At 41.9% G+C, this 18,497-nt stretch overlaps 1 protein-coding gene across 1 annotated transcript; it reads left to right on the top strand.

Annotated features, from left to right (window-relative positions):
• Window positions 1-244: 244 nt before the first annotated feature.
• Window positions 245-18,282, top strand: MTURN (maturin, neural progenitor differentiation regulator homolog). The gene is made up of 3 exons (XM_030551066.1): window positions 245-705; window positions 8,938-9,060; window positions 16,155-18,282. The coding sequence occupies exons 1-3, from the start codon at window positions 544-546 to the stop codon at window positions 16,263-16,265; spliced, it is 396 nt and encodes a 131-aa protein (XP_030406926.1). The 5' UTR covers window positions 245-543; the 3' UTR covers window positions 16,266-18,282.
• Window positions 18,283-18,497: the final 215 nt, after the last annotated feature.

The following is an 18,497-nucleotide window of genomic DNA, read 5'->3' as shown; positions in this document are numbered from 1 at the left end:
TGGAATCAGCGCATCTGGTCTCTATTTATGCAGTGGAATTTGGGAGTGTGGTTCAAAAACTGGTAGGATCCAGCAGCCAAATACGGTTTTTCGCAGCCAGGATGCTCTGGTGTCTGGAATTTTTTTGATGCCCTGGAGAAATTGATCTTTCTCGTTCTTTACAGTCAGTGGCATTAGGGGCGCTTGGGTCCAAAAATTGCCTGGCTGTGGCCGAATCCAGGAGCAGCCGGCCACATCCAGCTTTTACCCACGCCCGCAAATGACCTGCACACAAGCCACACAACGCAGCCGCGCTTAGCCAATGTCAGGCTGCACAGGGAGCAGCAGGAGGAAGAGGAGGAGGGCGCCTTGTACGCACGGCATGTAAACAATACATGTAAGTTAGCAAATAATGCTGAGTGGGAGCCGCAGCCCGAGCTGCTGAAGTGGATCGGGAGCTCCCCAGCCTGGACCTCTCCCCACGCCCGTTTTCTAGCGGGAGGGAGGGACGGAGCCAGGCCCGAGGGCGCGTGGCGGCTGCGGGGAGCGAGCGAGGGAGCGAGCATGGCTTTCCAGCAGCTGGCGGACGTGGCGGAGAAGTGGTGCTCCAACACCCCCTTCGAGCTCATCGCCACCGAGGAGACGGAGCGGAGGATGGATTTCTACGCCGACCCCGGCGTCTCCTTCTACGTGCTGTGTCCGGACAGCGGCTGCGGGGACAATTTTGTGAGTAGCTGGGCGGGGGCTGCCCCGTACTGCTGCTCGCTGCTCATCCGCCCTCTCCCCCGGCCTGCCTGGGTGGGACCCCGCGGGGAGCGCCTGGGGCCCCCGGGCAGCCGGCCTGCTTGGGAGGGAGTGACCCACCCCACCCCGCACCGCCAGCGGACGCCGCCTCCCCTCGCTCTATGGGGCTGGGCGCCGCCCGGTTGCCCTGCGGCTGGGGCGCAGTGGGCGGGCTCCGGCTGCGGAGGGCAGAGCGGGCCCCAGCCAGGCCGGGGGCTGAGCTGCAGGCAAAGCCCGGCGAGGGAGCCGGGAGGCGGCGGGGCTGGCAGAGCCCTTGGCTGGGGGCGGGGGGAGAGAGAATTCCCAGCCCGTAGCAAAAAGCTGCAAAATGGAGTCTGGTGCTGGGTGCTTATTGGCAGGTTGGGCTGCTGGGGGGGGGAGCAGCCACCGCCCCAGATAGGGCAAGGAGCCACGGGGCCCTTAGCAGCACCCCCAGCCCCACCCTGTGCTGCTGGAGGAGTTGGGGGTTGGGCGAGGATGGAGGCCCCCCAGGGGTGAGGAGGAGCCTGAGGCCCACCTCTTGCTCCCGCGCTGTGGTTTGCTTATGACTTGTGTACCAGTAAGTGCCCTGCCCCCCTAGGCTGTGGTTGGGGGGCTGCTTTGCTGTCGCAGCAAATGGAGAATGTGGAGAATAAAATGGAGTCAGAATGACAGGGCTCCCTCCACCTGGGTCCCATCCCCTTTCTGGGGCTGTGTGAATTTACTCTTAGTCACCCTTGATCCTCCAGGAAACTGTTTCCTAAATGTCCTTCCCTACTCTCAGCTTGGTTACAGTGTGATGGGGGGCAGGTGCTGGCCTTTCCTCTCTGCCCTCCCCGGCAGCCTCAGTTGCCTGCACATCCTGACCTGCTGGAGTTCAGCAGCAAGTTCATACAATGATGGTAACAAAAATGGCTTCAGGATCAAGAGGATGTTTTTCCCCCAACTCCAACATCTTAGTGTTCAATGGGAAAACCTGACCTTTACTGCAGGGTTTATAAATTGTAAAGCTCCAGTTCAGTGCACATAAAAAAATTGGGGAGGGGTTGTAATGGTTTCTAGCATTATTGAAGAAATGCCATCGCACTTTAATTCATAGCACCTAACATCCCTCAATCTGCTATACAAATGTTAGCAGGTTCTCCCTCATAAAACCTCTGATAGATAGGTGCAATAAGAACCCATTTTAGAGCTGGGTAAATAGAGACAAAGTGCAGTAAGTGACTTGCCCAAAGAGCACAAATTCCAGTCGGAAGATACTTACTTATTTATCACATTGTGTAGATGGTGTTGCAGTATTATAACAAATCAGGAGATGATGTAGAGTTTAACTGAAGTATTCATGTATCCATCAGCTACTGTATAACAAAAGTCAGGATTCTGCCAGTGTGTGGAGGCCCTTTTGCCCATTGTAGGACTGGATCCTGACACCTCAGTCCTGCAAACACCTATGCACTTGTGCAAATCCCTGTAGGACCAGACCTAAATGGCCACATCCTTCAACTGGATACTTGCAGGTGAGCTCCTGTGGCCATGCCAATTCCCACTGAAGTTATTAGCACTTTTGGGGCACTCGTAGATCCATTTGCAGGATCTGGGCTAAAACTATGGATATGTCTACACTACGGGATTATTCCGATTTTACATAAACCGGTTTTGTAAAACAGATTATATAAAGTCAAGTGCACATGGCCACACTAAGCACATTAATTCTGCGGTGTGCGTCCATGTACCGAGGCTAGCGTCGATTTCTGGAGTGTTGCACTGTGGGTAGCTATACCGTAGCTATCTCATAGTTCCCGCAGTCTCCCCTGCCCATTGGAATTCTGGGTTGAGATCCCAATGCAAACAGTGTTGCGGGTGATTCTGGGTAAATGTCGTCACTCAATCCTTCCTCCGTGAAAGCAATGGCAGACAATCATTTCGCGGCCTTTTTCCCTGGATTGCCCTGGCAGATACCATAGCATGGCAACCAAGGAGCCTGTTTTGCCTTGTCACTGTCACCGTATGTGTATTGGATGCTGCTGACAGACGCAGTACTGCAGTGCTACACAGCAGCATTCATTTGCGTTTGCAAAGTAGCAGAGACGGTTACCATCCCTATTGCACCGTCCGCCATTGTAAATTGGCGATGAGATGACGGTTATCAGTTGTTTTGTACCGTCTGCTGCTGTCATGGGTGCTCCTGGCTGGCCTCGCTGAGGTCGGCTGGGGGCGCATGGACAAAAATGGGAATGACTCCCTGGGTCATTCCTTTCTTTATGTTTTGTCTAAAAATAAAGTCAGTCCTGCCTAGAATATGGGGCAAGTGTACTAGAGAACCAGAGAGCACAGCCGCTCCGTGTCAAAGCCCCAGAGATCCCGCAGAAATGATGAGCTGCATGTCATTCTAGGGGGTGCCCCTGCAACAACCCCACCCGTTGCTTCCCTCCTCCCCCAACCCTCCTGGGCTACCGCAGCAGTGTCCCCCCATTTGTGTGATGAAGTAATAAAGAATGCAGGAATAAGAAACACTGACTTTTTAGTGAGTTAAAATGAGGGGGAGGAAGCCTCCAGCTGCTATGATAGTCCAGACAGGACATTAAAAGGTGGTGGGGGAGAGGAGCGCAGCCTCCCACTTCTATGATAGTCCAGGCAGTACAGAATCTTGTCTTTAGACAGGAAAGGGGGTGCTGATAGAGCTCAGCCTCCAGTTGCTATGATGAAGACAGTTACCAGCCGTTCTGTACCATCTGCCAGGAATGACTGGGAGTCATTCCCATTTTTACCCAGGCGCCCCCGGCCGACCTCACTGAGGCCAGCCAGGAGCACTCATGGGCTGATGATGACGATGGATAGCAGTCATATTGTACCGTTTGCCACCAGGAAGGGAATGTTGGTGTTCAGCACTGCAGCACCCCATCTACCAGCAGCATGCAGTAGATATAGGGTGATGTTGAAAAAAGGCAAGAAACATTTTTTTTCCCTTTTCTTTCGGAGGGGGTGGGAAGGGTGTAAATTGACAACATATACCCTGAAACACCGGGGAAAATGTTTTTGACCCTTCAGGCATTGGGAGCTCAGCCAAGAATGCAAATGCTTTTCGGGGACTGTGGGATAGCTGGAGTCCTCAATACCCCCTCCCTCCCTCCATGAATGTCCATTTGATTCTTTGGCTTTCTGTTACGCTTGTCACACAGCACTGTGCTGTGGACTCTGTATCATAGCCTGGAGATTTTTTCAAATGCTTTGGCATTTTGTCTGCTGTAACAGAGTTCTGATAGAACAGATTTGTCTCCCCATACAGCGATCAGATCCAGTATCTCCCATACAGTCCATGCTGGAGCTCTTTTTGGATTTGGGACTGCATGGCCACCCATGCTGATCAGAGCTCTACGCTGGGCAAACAGGAAATGAAATTCAAAAGTTCGCAGGGCTTTTCCTGTCTACCTGGCCAGTGCATCCAAGTTCAGATCGCTTTCCAGAGCGGTCACAATGGTGCACTGTGGGATACTGCCCAGAGGCCAATACCGTCGATTTGCGGCCACACTAACCCTAATCCAACATGGCAATACTGATTTCAGCGCTACTTCCCTCGTCGAGGAGGAGTACAGAAATCGGTTTAAAGAGCCCTTTATATCAATATAAATGGCTTCGTTGTGTGGACGAGTGCAGGGTTAAATCAGTTTAACGCTGCTAAAATCGGTTTAAACGCATAGTGTAGACCAGGCCTGTAATTCCATCCAGGGATTCTAATGATATCCTATATCACAGAGAAAACTCATGTGTTTCTCATTTATTTGTTGTATTGTATTGTTATATAATCTACATTAGTTGAAATCTAGTCAATTAAAAAAAACCCAAACCACAAAAGTATAAGTTTCAGATCATAGTCCTGCCCCTGCACTATCCTGCCATTTTTTGTGGTTTTGCAACCATATTTTCTTTTTTCTTCCTAGTTGTTCTGTTTGAAAGGCTTCATCCCCCCAACCAAAGCTACCAGAAAAACAGAGAACTATGTTTCTCCAATCTCTTTCAACTGTAGTCCCCTCAGGAGTTACTTCCAGTATTAGTCCTTTTACAAAAAAGACAGGAATGATTTTTCCTCAGTTGATGATGTCTTTTTAGTATAACAGCTCAGCACTAATAATGATCTGTTCACCATATTAATTATACCAGCCTGACAGACTCATTTTGCAGACTCTTTTTTTTTAAATGTTCCAAAAGACAGTTTTCATTATATGTGGAACTGTGTATTAAAGTTCATTTTAAGAAATCAATAAAAATCTGGGGCTTGATTCTCATTTACACTAAGGACCCTTCCAATGGCTTTGGCCACATGAATGGGTCTGACTTTAATTTATGTCAACTTTCAGGCCCATTTTCACTGCCAGAATGGTGTAATTACATGCTTTGAGGCCTCTTTACACTGTCAGAGTGTTGTAAAGGGGTCAAAGGGCATGTCTGCACTTCAGGTGTGATTGTAGCATAGGTAGGCGTATCCATGCTAGCTTTAATTTAGCTAACATGAGAAACAAATCAGACCTGCACTTGCAGTGTAGATACACTCTAAGTATAAATGAGAATAGGCCCATAGTGTTTTCATCACTTTTCTTTACATGTTACTTTCAGAATAAGGAAGAGACTTCAACAGAGTACATAGGGCAGAGGTCCCCAAACTGTGCGGTGTGCCCCCCTTGGGGGGTGCAGAGGAATGTTTGGGAGGGCAGGGCCTGAGCCAGCCCCCACTTGGGTCAGAGGGAGCACTACCCTTCCCCAAGCTCTGCTCCAGCCACAACCTAGGTTCCTGGGCCCATCCCCAGCTTTGGCCGCAGCTCTGCACCCTGCTGCAGATCTGCTTCCTGCCCCACCTGCAGCTGCAGCTCCACTGCTGGCCTGGGGCAGGGAGCAGAGCCACACCTGTTCGCGGACCCAGCTGTGGTTCTGCTCCGGCCCTGGCTGCAGCTCTGTTCCTAGTCCTGGCCCCAGACCCACTCCCAGCCCTGGCTCCAGCCTTGTCCCCCTTACTCCTGCCTGCGTTCCCCCTTGCCCTGCTCCCAGCTCCCAAGGGGGGGGGGGGGGGGACAAGGACAAGGGTAAGGGAGGGGCATGACCCTGAAAAGTCTGGGGACCACTTACAGGGGTGCCAGAGATGCATGATTTATCACATAAACTTTGAAGGATGAAATGATTAATTAGAGGAGTGTGACAGAAAGAAGAGGAAGACAAGTAAGGGCAGGAGGTAGTTGAGAAATAGATGGGGAAAATAATTTTGTAATCATGCATGAAATCAGAAATTCCCCAGACTGTGGCCCACAAAGCACTTGGTAGCGGTCTAGAGGGAACTAGCTAGTCAGTGGGTGTAGGTGATTCCTCCTAGTTTGCACCTGCTGAATTACATTAAAAGAAGCTAAACATATATTAAATGCTTGCCTAATATTACTTTTCCACTTAAGCACTTCCTGTAGTTGCCACGGGAATGTTGTGTGATTGTGAATGCAAAGGATGTGGTCCATAAAGCAATCTCTGTTAAGATGTGGTTCACGCTATGAAAATATTTGAGAGCTCCAGTATTGCATAGTTTTAATTACATGAGAAGATCTCTAAGGGCTAGATTTTAATAAGTATTTAGGCACCTTACAGTGCAGATAGGCACCTAGTGGGATCTTCAAAAGCACCTGAGGTGCCTTCCCCATTAGGTATCTATCTGCACTTTAGGTACTTAAGTACCTTTAACATCTGGGCCTTAATCTCTGTTTGTATAGGTTAAAGTATTCCCCAAATATTTCATTGGATTTGTTATATAACCTTACCCAGTATGGATGAGGGTAGAATAAGTTATTATTATATTATGTATTCTCTGTTGTCACTTTATTTCTAGTATTCATATTAAATGATACTTCAAGTACCAATTTTGCATTACCTTATTACAAGATTTCCTCTAATATATCTTAGCACAGAATCAGTTAGTCTGAATATTCTTCATCAACAAAATTAGCTCAGTAAAGATAAAATATTATACTAGCGTGCTCAACAGGTAGGTTTTGAAAAATGTGATCCGATAAATATCGTTTAAGACTGCTGAACCCACTAAAGACTGAATGGAAAAACCTTCAAGCGCTATACAATGAACTGCTTCAGCCTTGCTTTGCAAAGATTGCATGCTGAATTAAATATTTCTACCTTGATCCTGGGTCAGCTGAGATTGAAATTAGTAGCTGTGTGCTTTTGTGTTAACACAAAGCAACCAAGAGCAAAATAGGTCTAGCCTGAAAACAAGTTATCTGGAGGATGAGGTTTAGCTTTTCCTTACTGCTCCGCCATAGGCTGTTTTCCCTATTGCAAAGAGATTGTTGAGAAACCCACTAAATCTCTGCAAAAGCATCCTCTGTGTGTGCAGTTTAAGTCCTGCTATAACTTCCAAAGCAAGAGCTGAATCTTCAATTTTCATTTATCTTATTGTGAAAGACAAAAATTCGTTTTACAGGTTCTTTTGGAGACTCGTGAATCAGACTATTTAGATTCACATTCTTAAGTTGCTGCATGAATGAGAACTGAACGTGCGGAAAAGTCTGTAGGTGCAGCTTTATTAGATATCATGATAATACTTCCATGTTTTCTTTTGGTAGATGAAACCAAGCCTTTCTTAAATGAGATGCTTCCATAATGTGTTTGTTGCTATAACCAAAATTTTAAATCTTCTGCAGGTGTGGAAATCGCTGGAAGCCTTGATCGCTTTACACTATGTTTTAAAAAAAAAAAAAAGAAAAAGAAAAAATACTTTTTTGAAGACTAAAAGATTTTCTGATGAGTAATTTTCCCCTCACGCACCAGAACAGTTTATTTTGAGCAAATGCTGATAAATTCACAGTGGAGTTTAAAATGTGGTGGGACTCTGACTCTGTTTTTTAAAAAAAAAAAAAAAAAAAAAGCATTGTGAGGTTACATGGGATTAAATTTCCCTGTAAAAAACATATTTTTGTCCGGAGTCATACCTGCCCATTTTAGTGACAAATACGAGAAGCAAATCTACTCAGTGGGAAGGGGCCATTTTTACATGTATTGGCAGAAATTTCACTTCAGAAGCACTCACTACTTTTGTAAACTGTCACAGGCATCAAAGAAAATGTAGGTCAGGAGAGGTTAGTACAAAGGTAGTTATAATTTTTCTGTTTAAAGAGGTAATTTAGCTAATGCTTTGCAATCTCTTAATTGTAGAAACGTAGAACTTAATTCATGTCAGCTAATTTCTGCTGACTAGGAAATAAGTTTGCATGTTACGAGTTGAGATTTTTTTTTATTCTTATTCTTTTCTTAATATTAGTTTAATTTGAGAGTTTCTACTCTACCCTTATTAAGTGTAGCTTACTGTTCATGTACTAACTAACAGATACATTAGATGCACAGTACTTTGGGGGAAAAAGTAAGGGAAGTTGTAGCATCTACCTTTCCATGCAGCGTTATGCTTCCGTCATTAGAATCTCAGTGAGAAAGGCATTCAGAAAGCATCCTGTAAACAGTGTTTTCACCCTGCACGTCCACGTAAGTCATGTCCCTGTTTGAAGGCTTTCATAGCACTTGAATGTGTTCTTTTTCAAACAACATTGTGTTGGCAGAATATGCAGGGGTTACAGGAAAGCTTGAAGGCCTGGAGTTTCATGGAACCAGGCTGTGGGGCAGGTCAGAGTACCCCATGGACATACTCAGGATTCTGTTTCTTTTTGTGCATCATCAGGAAAGTTGTTTACCAAATTACAGGTTCAAACAACCTGAAAAAGGATGAGATTGCTCATGTGTTGCTGTGGGCATTATTACTGTGGATGATGCATGAGAAGGAAAAACCTCATCTTGACTTTCAGATCCCAAGCTGAGTTTGGAGGGCTGATGTTAAACAAAAGCAACTTTACTTGTAAAATGATATATGGGACATGTATTTGGGACATTCTGGTTCCTTACCCTGGTTCAATCATGAACAGTGTATTTTCTAATTTATTTCCAAGCCTTCATCCTTTTCTCTATCTCCTGGTATATTGTGCTAATGCAACCAAGTTGGATCTCTGGAGGCTGCTTTAAAAATGTAGGAGCATACCCAGTTCCTGAAGTAAAGCAATATCTGTATCCCTAGTACAAATTTAAATTGCAGGTCCAGTACATCTTGGTACATCCCATGAATTCCTATTAACTCCTATTCTTTCTTTCATTGCTATTGTCTTTTAGCATGTGTGGAGTGAAAGTGAGGACTGCTTACCTTTCCTGCAGTTGGCACAGGACTACATCTCTTCCTGTGGTAAAAAGACACTCCATGAAATACTGGAAAAAGTCTTCAAATCTTTCAGGCCTGTAGGTGCATGTTTTACTTCTATATATTTATTATATTTGTGATTTTAATAAAATGTGCCATTGAGAACAAGACGGTTTTTTCACAGTGACATATTTGTCCAGTCAAGTAGCTCAAACAAGCCAACAGTGAGTACGGGGAGCATATTCTTGTAAATCAGATGCCTTTTTATTTCTAGCTTCTCGTTTGACAAATTGAGATTCTCTGCTGTGGTAAGAAGCAAATTGATGTCCCAGCCAGTGGAACTGGCACCCTACCTTGATGATGAATTGTATATGGGTGATCAAGCACTGAATGTGAAGAATGGAATTAAAAATTTTATTATAGCTAATGTTAAAAAAAAAAAATATATATATATATATATAGAATACATAGGTTGGGAAAAGAGTGTCTGTACATCTGGGTATAGCGCTTAGATGACCCACAAATATAACGTTAGTTTTTAAAAGTCATATGATACATAGAGTACATAATCAGCAACAACCCAGATTTATCTGAATAGATTTAACAATACAGTTTGGATATTAGAATCTGAATACTCGGGTACATCACTCATGAAAAGTTGTACAGAGATTTGGTTGTGGAAAGCAAAATATATCAAAGAGTGGAGATTGTCCGTCAGTAATTGAGAATTGGATAGGTTGTCCATTTAGAAAATACAGTCCATGAGGAAAGTATTTGTTACTTTCCTGATTGCGCGTCTCATCAGCACTCCAGCTCACCTCTCCTGGTATAGCTGATGTCCAGTGATGTGTTCTATGTAGTTGTCCCTTGATCACCTGATGGTGTCCGACATCATGAGTTGCTGCATCAGCCGAGCATAGTATTGACCGATTCTGCATTCTCTCAGCACTCACTCATTACTGGGGTCCCATGCACTACAAAACTATGTAGGACTTGGTGGCAGAGTCATTTCCTGGCACTGGAATTTGGGAAGTTTTCAAGGATCTGTATAAAGCAAATAGTGTGGGGAGGCAGAGTGAAATAGTTTGAAACACAAAACTGTAAGTTCAGATTTTAGCCTTGAGATCACCTGATATTTGAGAGAGCTCAGGATAGTGTCTCAGCAAGTGAGTGGAACAGTAATAGTTTGACTTTTGTTTGTTTTTTGTTTTGTTATATTTTGTTCTTAACATTTTCTGCTCATCAGTCCTTATATAGCGCTGAGATGTATAGGGCTAAGATACCTCATGTTACTTTACTAGCCATCTGCTGCCAGAGACATATGTTAAAACATGGCTTTTGTCAAAGTGAAGAGAGTTTGATGGTCTCAGCATAGTCCCTACTGGACATTTGTCTTGCTAAACTGCCACATAATACAGCATATTGTCAGCCTCTCCTCTTGAGTGGCCTGGGAGTGGAATAACTGGAGTGTCATAGAGAAGAGTAGAGGTTTATTGGCAAAGGCAAGTGCTTTCACTATGTCTACTTAGATCATGTCAGTAAGCGAAGCTGGTTATGTTTTTGAGCAGTTGATGAAAAATGAAACAGTTTAGACAATTTTTTTCTAACTTTTTGATGATATTTTGACCAGCTGATCATGAGGACTAAACTTCATCCTAAGAGTTTAAAAAAAAAAGCAAGTGGCCAGGAGTGTGCCTATGAAATACTGGGCCTCATTTACTCTGTGTTGCAACCTTAGAAGGCCAACTGCCAACTTCAGTGGCAACTGTGAAAGAACTTAGTTTTAAAAAAAATCCATCTAGAGAGCAGAGGTGAATAGAGCCAATGCACACGTTTACTTAGAAGGGACTGGAAATTCGATCCATCTGTGCAGCTACTCTAATTATGGTAAACATATAAAAATTCACTTTCCAGAACAACGTCCATCCCTTGAGAGAGATTTTCCTTCTTTCAATGTAGCTTAAAGCCTTGTCTGCACAAGAAAGTTCCAGCTGTTTAACTAAAGGAGTGGTTTCAAACCAAATTAGTTAAACTGATGCAAACCCCAGTTTGGACATGCATGTTTCTGCTTAAATCGGGTTTATTTTAAGTTTAGCTTAAATCTATTAGGAATTGGTTTAAAATAAACCAAAGTAAGCCACTCTTAAACTGAAGAAATAAAAGGCAATCGAGTCTAAGGCCAGAAAAGACCATTGTGATCGTCTAGTCTGACCACCTGTGTAACACAGACCATACTATATCACAGAGTAATTTGTACATCAAGCCCACAAATTCTTGTTTAGCTGCAGTGTGTCTTTTAAAAAGATATCCAGTCTTGATTTAAAGGCTTCGTGTGGCTGAAATCGACCACATCTCTAGATAATTAGCCATTGGAAATAAGTTCCCCTCACTATGACAAACTTGCTCCTTATTTCTAGTCTGAATTAGTCTAATTTCAGTTTCCAACCATTGGATCTTATTATGCCTTTTTTGCTAGATCAGATTACCAGAAACCTCTTCCCAATATACTTATAGAGTATGATCAAGTCACCTGTTAACTTTCTCTTGGATGGACTAAATTGAGCTTCTTTAGTCTCTTCCTAGCAAAAAATCAAATAATAAAATCCCCACAAAACGCATCACTCATCATTTTTTGTTGTTCTGCATCCTTGTCTCATTTCCTCAAACACACCTGTTTCTACTATGCCATTTTAGTTCCTGAATACAGGTCGTGAAGCATTTATGCTGGTAGTTCTAAGCACCTATCTTTTTGTCTGGCCATTGATTCCTGATGTAAAAGAATTAATGCAGCCACATTATTTTTAGAGTAGAATCATTCGTATTTTCAAGCCATATATACACATATTTTAATATTTGTTAGATTGCGATTAAATACATTATCACCTTCCCCCAGGTCTGCTGTTTACAAATTATTGGATTATTTAGATACCACCATGAGTGTGCAAGACCCTTTGCACTAGTTAAAATATACAAGATAAAAAAAAATCCTGGGAACGTAGTCCCTGCCCGAAGCATTTATTTACAACTGTATCATATGCCATAAATACAAATGACTGTTACTCTTCTCTGGTTAGATGTACCAGCAACATCTTTCTGCACATTCCAGTCCTCTGACAGTTTGTGGTACTTTCAATATGAAAGACTAAATACAAGTAGGATATTTTCTGTGTAAAAGCTGATATGCTCATGGCCTTCAATCTTATGTAAGACTTAGAGATCGACCCACTGCACCCCAAAATCCCTGACAGATGAATAGCATGGACTGAATGAATAAATAAACTTTGGACTCTGGATTTTTTTCTCATCATTTACTGTACTGTGATTGCTTGTTCGTCTTCCTTCATCCAGCCCATCTCCTCCTGGTGCTCTCCTTCTTCTGGATGGACTAGCACTCCATGCCCATTAGGCTTCTGTCCCTCCTCCATTGTCCCTCCTCTCTCTTCTATCCTGTTCTCCGGCTCACCTCCTCATTTTCTCTCTCCTGTTATCCATTCTCCTCTCTTGTTCCAGCCTTCCCTTCTCCCACCACTTTGACCCACAATGCTCCCCCCCCCGACACACTAAAACCAACATTTTGTAATATAAATAGGACAGATATATTACACTAATGTTTAAAAATAATGACATGATGCTAATGTGCTGTGGCTGCCATCACCCAGATCACTTTATTCCCTGTTCTGTCCCTTTACCCCACTCTACTTCTGTTTCTTTATAAATACTTTAAGACAGGGACTGGGTCTTCCTAAATGCTTGTACACAGGTGCCTAGTGCTTTGGGCCCAGAGCCTGATTTAACCCTTTGGTTGCTACTACAGTATAAATAATAACAAAGGGTCAAATTTTCCAAAGGCGCTATGTGATGTAGAAGTGTAGCTCCCATTGAAAGCACCTAACTGCCCAAGTCATGTTTGAAAATGGCACTTAGGCTCTTAAGTCACGTAGGCCCAGATTCTCAGAGGCATTAGGCACTTAACGTCCATGGATTTAATCCCCTAAGGATTTCAAAGAGGACTGGCAAGATGCTTCTTTGGAGTAGACTCCTCACTTAACTGATTAATTGTACATAATGAGTACAGCATGTGTGTGTCATCTGTAGGTCCCCAGCCTCTCTCTACAGAAGCAGAGCCCCATTGTTTGTCCTTTTCGACCCTTGTGATATGTTTATATTTCATTATGCTTCTTGTGCTACTTTTTCAGGCAAAAAGCTAGAAACTCCCCTCACCCCCAATATGAAGGTTAAGATGCTCATTAATGTGGTTAGTTTTCCCTCAGATCAAAGGATGTGGCCAAAACCGTGAACTTCGCTGGGCCCAAAGGCCACAGCTCTATATTGTCCTTGTGTCCATTGAATAGTTTTGAATGTAAAAATATAATAAAGTAACTTACATTTTTAAAAGCTGGCCTTGTAATTTCATATCCCTGTATAAAAATTTCCCTTTCCTGGTGGAGATGGTTGTTTTTTCCCTCCTATGAGACAACAACTGAATCCCTCTCCAAGGAAGGTGCAGCGTGTGTCTGTGGGTGCTCTTTCAGTCTTAGCAGGCTAAATACCTAGTATTGTCAATAAGGCTTAGCATATGATTTTGCTTGACAGATATTAATAGCTGTTTATGTAAATTTTGTGAGGAGTCTGGTATGAGATTTTCAAAGAAGATGCATTGGGATGTGTTTATAGATTCCTGAATTTCACTGTCTTGCCAATCTCTTTGCGGAGGAAGAGGGAAAAGTTCAAATAGTTTTTCCATCTTCTAAAACACTTTCCATTACAATGATCTGAAACTTTATAGAGCTGAGGCATCCAAACTTTGCCTAACTGAGAGATGTATTGGTAGTAGGACTGTTGATTTAATTGCAGTTAACTCACATGATTAACTCAAAAAAATTAATCGCTATTAATCACACTGTTAAACAATAGAATACCAGTTGAAATTTATTAAATTTCTTTGATTTTTTTCTACATTTTAAAATATTTCAATTACAACATAAAATACAAAGTGTACAGTGTTCACTTTATATCATTTTTATTACAAATATTTGCACTGTAAAATGATAGTATTTTTCAGTTCACCTCATACAAGTACTGTCGTGCAATCTCTTGATCATGAAAGTACAACTTACAAATGTTGTTTTGTTTTGTTTTTTTTACATAACTGTACTCAAAAACAAAACAATGTAAAGCTTCAGAGCCTACAAGTCTACTCAGTCCTACTTCTTGTTCAGCCAATCGCTAAGAGAAACAAGTTTGTTTACACTTACGGGAGATAAATCTGCCCACTTCTTAATTACAATGTCACAGGCATTTGCATGGCACTGTTGTAGCTGGTGTTGCAAGATATTTACATGCCTCATGTATTAAAGATTCATATGCTTCTTCATGCTTAGGCCATCATTCTAGAGGACATGCTTCCATGCTGATGATGTTCGTTAAAAAAATGTGTTAATTAAATTTGTGACTGAACTCCTTGGGAGGAGAACTGTATGTCTCCTGCTCTGTTTTACCCACATTCTGCCATATATTTCATGTTATAGCACTCTTGGATGATGACACAGCACGTTGTTCATTTTAAGAACACTTTCACTGCAAATTTGACAAAATGCAAAGAAGATACCAATGTGAAATTTCTAAAGATAGCTGCAGCCCTCCACATAAGGTTTAAGAATCTGAAGTGCCTTCCAAAATCTGAGAGGAATGAGGTGTGGATCATGCTTTCAGAAGTCTTTAAAAGAGCAACACTGATGTGGAAACTACAGAACCCAAACCACCAAAAAAAAAAAAAAAAAAAAAATATCAGCCTTCTGCTGATGGCATCTGACTCAGATAATGAAAATGAACATGCGTCAGTCTGCACTACTTTGAATCATTATCAAGCAGAACCCATCATCAGCATAGACATGTGTCCTCTGGAATGATGGTTGAAGCATGAAGGGACATATGAATCTTTAGCGTGTCTGGCATGTAAATATTTTGCAACGCCAGCTACAACAGTGCCATGCAAATGCCTATTTTCACTTTCAGGTGACATAAACAAGAAGCAGGCAGCATTATCTTTTGCAAATGTAAACAAACTTGTTTGTCTTAGCGATTGGCTGAACAAGAAGTAGGACTGATTGAATCTCGTTTTACATTGTTTTATTTCTGAATGCAGGGGGTTTTTTGTACATATAATTCATTTTTAAGTTCAGCTTTCATGATAAAGAGATTGCACTACAGTACATCTATGAGGTGAATTGAAAAATACTGTTTCTTTCATTTTTTACAGTGCAAATATTTGAAATAAAAAATAAATATAAAGTAAGCACTGTTCACTTTGCATTCTGTATTGTAATTGAAATCAATGTATTTGAAAATGTAGAAAACATCCAAAATATTTAAAGAAATGGTATTCTATTAACAGTGTGATTAATGGCGATTAATTTTTTTAATCACTTGACAGCCCTAATTGGTACCTTGTCAGGAGCCTAAATCTAATTTGTAGAAATTTGAGAGGATCGTGGCCAATTTTGATTTTAATATGTAGCTGTCTCCTGCTAAGACTACTGAACTCAGCATAAAATGTTCCAACTTGATTGAGAGGGTGAATAGTTCAAGATGAAGCGATTTGCTTGCTGGGATCTTCTGGTCTTTTAGGGCTTTAGCACCTATGGCTACCCCATCTAACTCAGTGAGCTGCACTCTGGCCAGTCCTGTGTTCGTGGGATAGAATGGTTTCCCTTTTGGTGCAAAAGTGTGATCGTTTTGTAGGGTTATTGAATGCAGTGCAAATGGAGAATTTTAAACGGAGTTAACTAGAGCTGAAGTATACTACACAGGGTCCTTCTGAATTTAGAGCATCGACAGTTGTTTTGCCAACCATAAGCATTCAAAAATCATGACTGGCCTAAAGATCAGAAGGTATCTTCCTCCCCTCACCCCATCCCCCAGTGTTTGTGAATAGTTTTATTTGTTTGCTGGTTTCTGAGCCTTTAGGGTGCACTTGGTTCACATTTTGAAGCTTTTCTATGCAACCATGAGGACTGGAAATTTACTTGGGGGGGAAAAAAAAAAGCTGAGATTCTCACATAACTTCGTGACTCTGGGGCTTTCAGAAAAAAGCCAAATATTGTGGTGAGACTCGTGGTAAAATTGCAAGAATGGCATCAGTTTGATCTTTGCCGTTGATTATTACACTTTCCCATTTTCTCTTTAAAAATAGTTACTGGGGCTTCCAGATGTCGATGATGATGCATTTGAAGAATATAATGCAGATGTGGAAGAGGAGGAACCAGAAGCCGATCACCAACAAATGGGTGTCAGCCAGCAGTAATTATCTGAGGAATTAACAGATCTTAATCCCTTGGTATCAGGTGGGGTCATGTGCTCCTGCATTAGCATTTTTGAATTAGTGCATCATATGGGAAATATGGCTCCCAGAATCAAAGTTTAAAAAAAAAAATCAAAACATAAATATCTCTGTGATGAGCTTTGCTAAGAAGTGACCTGAATTTCTCTCCTGTTTCAGTGGGGTTTCTATGGAGTTGTCTTGGTAGCATTCTGCCATCATTAATTTAGAACTAGTTTTGTCGCTGACTGTCTTTTTGACTTGTGTTTTGAGAATAACATTCACTGACATGAATGTAGGGTACTTTGAATGTAGTAACTGTCGAATAGTGTGTGAAGTACTCACATATGACCTTACGGAGGAAAAATGAATGCAGAGAATAAATGCAATCTGCACTTTCAGTTTTAATGGAACAATTTTTTTTAATTTTAATTTTTATTTTTTGCTATACTACCAGTCAGAGTATCAAACTGTGAGCGATTATGCCTGTAAAGCACTAGTTCCATAGTGGTTAATATTGCAGACGTGCACATAAAGATTTGAAGAAAAAAAAATTACTTAGGAGGGACAAAATTTAGGCAAATGCTTGTGCAACACATTTTAGTGTTTCTTAACACCACCTAAATGTAGAGGTGCTGGGTTAATCACTGGGGATATTTAGGATATTTGTGTGATCAGTGCACATGATGGTACACATTGGTACTTTGATACCATCTGTTCCAAAGCCAAATACTGTTTTAATAGAAATTAAATGAATTAAAATTTTTCCATTGTCTCCTGCACAAAAATCATCCTTCAGCTTTGCTGACTTTAATAAAACAACAACTTTATTCAAATCTTGCCGCATCCTGAATTAAAGTGCAACTTAACTTTGAAGCCCTAAGGGTATAAACCCAGCACCTGGCTCTTCAAGTTATAATGGAATCCGCTGCTTCACACTGGGCCTTGTTCTTCAGTGTCTTGTACCTTGTGTAGCTATTCATGCTTGTCAAAGTTGGTGTAAAATGCTACCAAACCAGAATGGTAGGGCCTGATTCTCATTCTCACTAAGCCCCCTTTACATTGTTCTCGCTGTGTAAAAAGGTCTTGAAGGGAGCACAGATGTAATTTATGCTCACTTTAAGGTCCTTTGCATTGCCTAGGGTGGGTCCTCGGCTGGTTTCATTGCCTGTAGAATGATGACAGTTTCCGTCAACTGATGACCTGTCCCCCAGAGTGGTGGAAAGGGGTCTTAGAGTAAATTAAAGTAAGACCCATAGTATTTTACATCTTGTTTGCCCAGGTGTAAGTGACTCTCAAGTGAGGGTCAGATGGTGAAAAGACAGGACCTCTTTATTTACTCACCTTTTATTCTGAAAATGCAAGAAAAGAAGGGATTCCATTCTCATACAGCAATTTTCCGCTATCTAGGAAAGTATTTCTAAATGACTGTTTTTAGACAACTTTTTTAAAAACACAAAATGTAGGTCACAAACTTCAAAGCCCTTTAATACAGCATTAGCTTTATAAAAATTAACACTTAGTGAAGAGAAAATGTTTGGACAACTCTCAGAAACAACTAACATTCTTTTAAAAACTCTGTTATTAGCAGTATCTCCTATTGGATCTATTTGTAAAGGAAACTATTTTAAAGCCTAGTGAAAGAGTTAATTTTCTTGGTGATTTGTGTGTCTGATGAAGGCTTAGGGGATGCATAACACTTAATTTTCTAACAGAGGCAAAACTTTCTGTAACCAAGATGGAAAATGGTATTTGAATATGCACAGAAGTGTCTGCAACACTGTAAAAGTCTGAGTTTAAGAATATCACAAACTAGACAAGAAACCAAGCTTAATGAAACTTTGTACATTCTCTTGGCATGCAGGCATATAAATATGATAGTCGCAACACATTTTCTATGGACTAGTGGTGTGAGAACTGTGGCAGTTCATTGTATAACACTGTACAGCAGCAATAGGCGCTTTTTGCTTACCAAAATAAAGTGTAATACGAGTGGTTTCCATCCCTGCTTTAAGTACCCAAGTTTTTCTTTCCTTTCCATCTAAAAGAGACTTGTCATAACTTTACACAGGGGCGTCCTTCAGAGGAGCTTTTTGGGGGTTACTTTTTTAGGTGCTGATCCTTTGATTCCAACTCATACAAACATATTTTGGGGGCTGATTTTCCTCTGCTTTGAATCTAAAGTAGTGCATTGTTTGCACCTATGCAAGGTGGGTA

This window comes from Gopherus evgoodei, chromosome 2 (genome assembly GCF_007399415.2).
Source record: "Gopherus evgoodei ecotype Sinaloan lineage chromosome 2, rGopEvg1_v1.p, whole genome shotgun sequence".
In the NCBI taxonomy this organism is placed as follows: Eukaryota; Metazoa; Chordata; order Testudines; family Testudinidae; genus Gopherus; species Gopherus evgoodei.
This window is presented reverse-complemented; position numbering and strand designations above follow the sequence as displayed.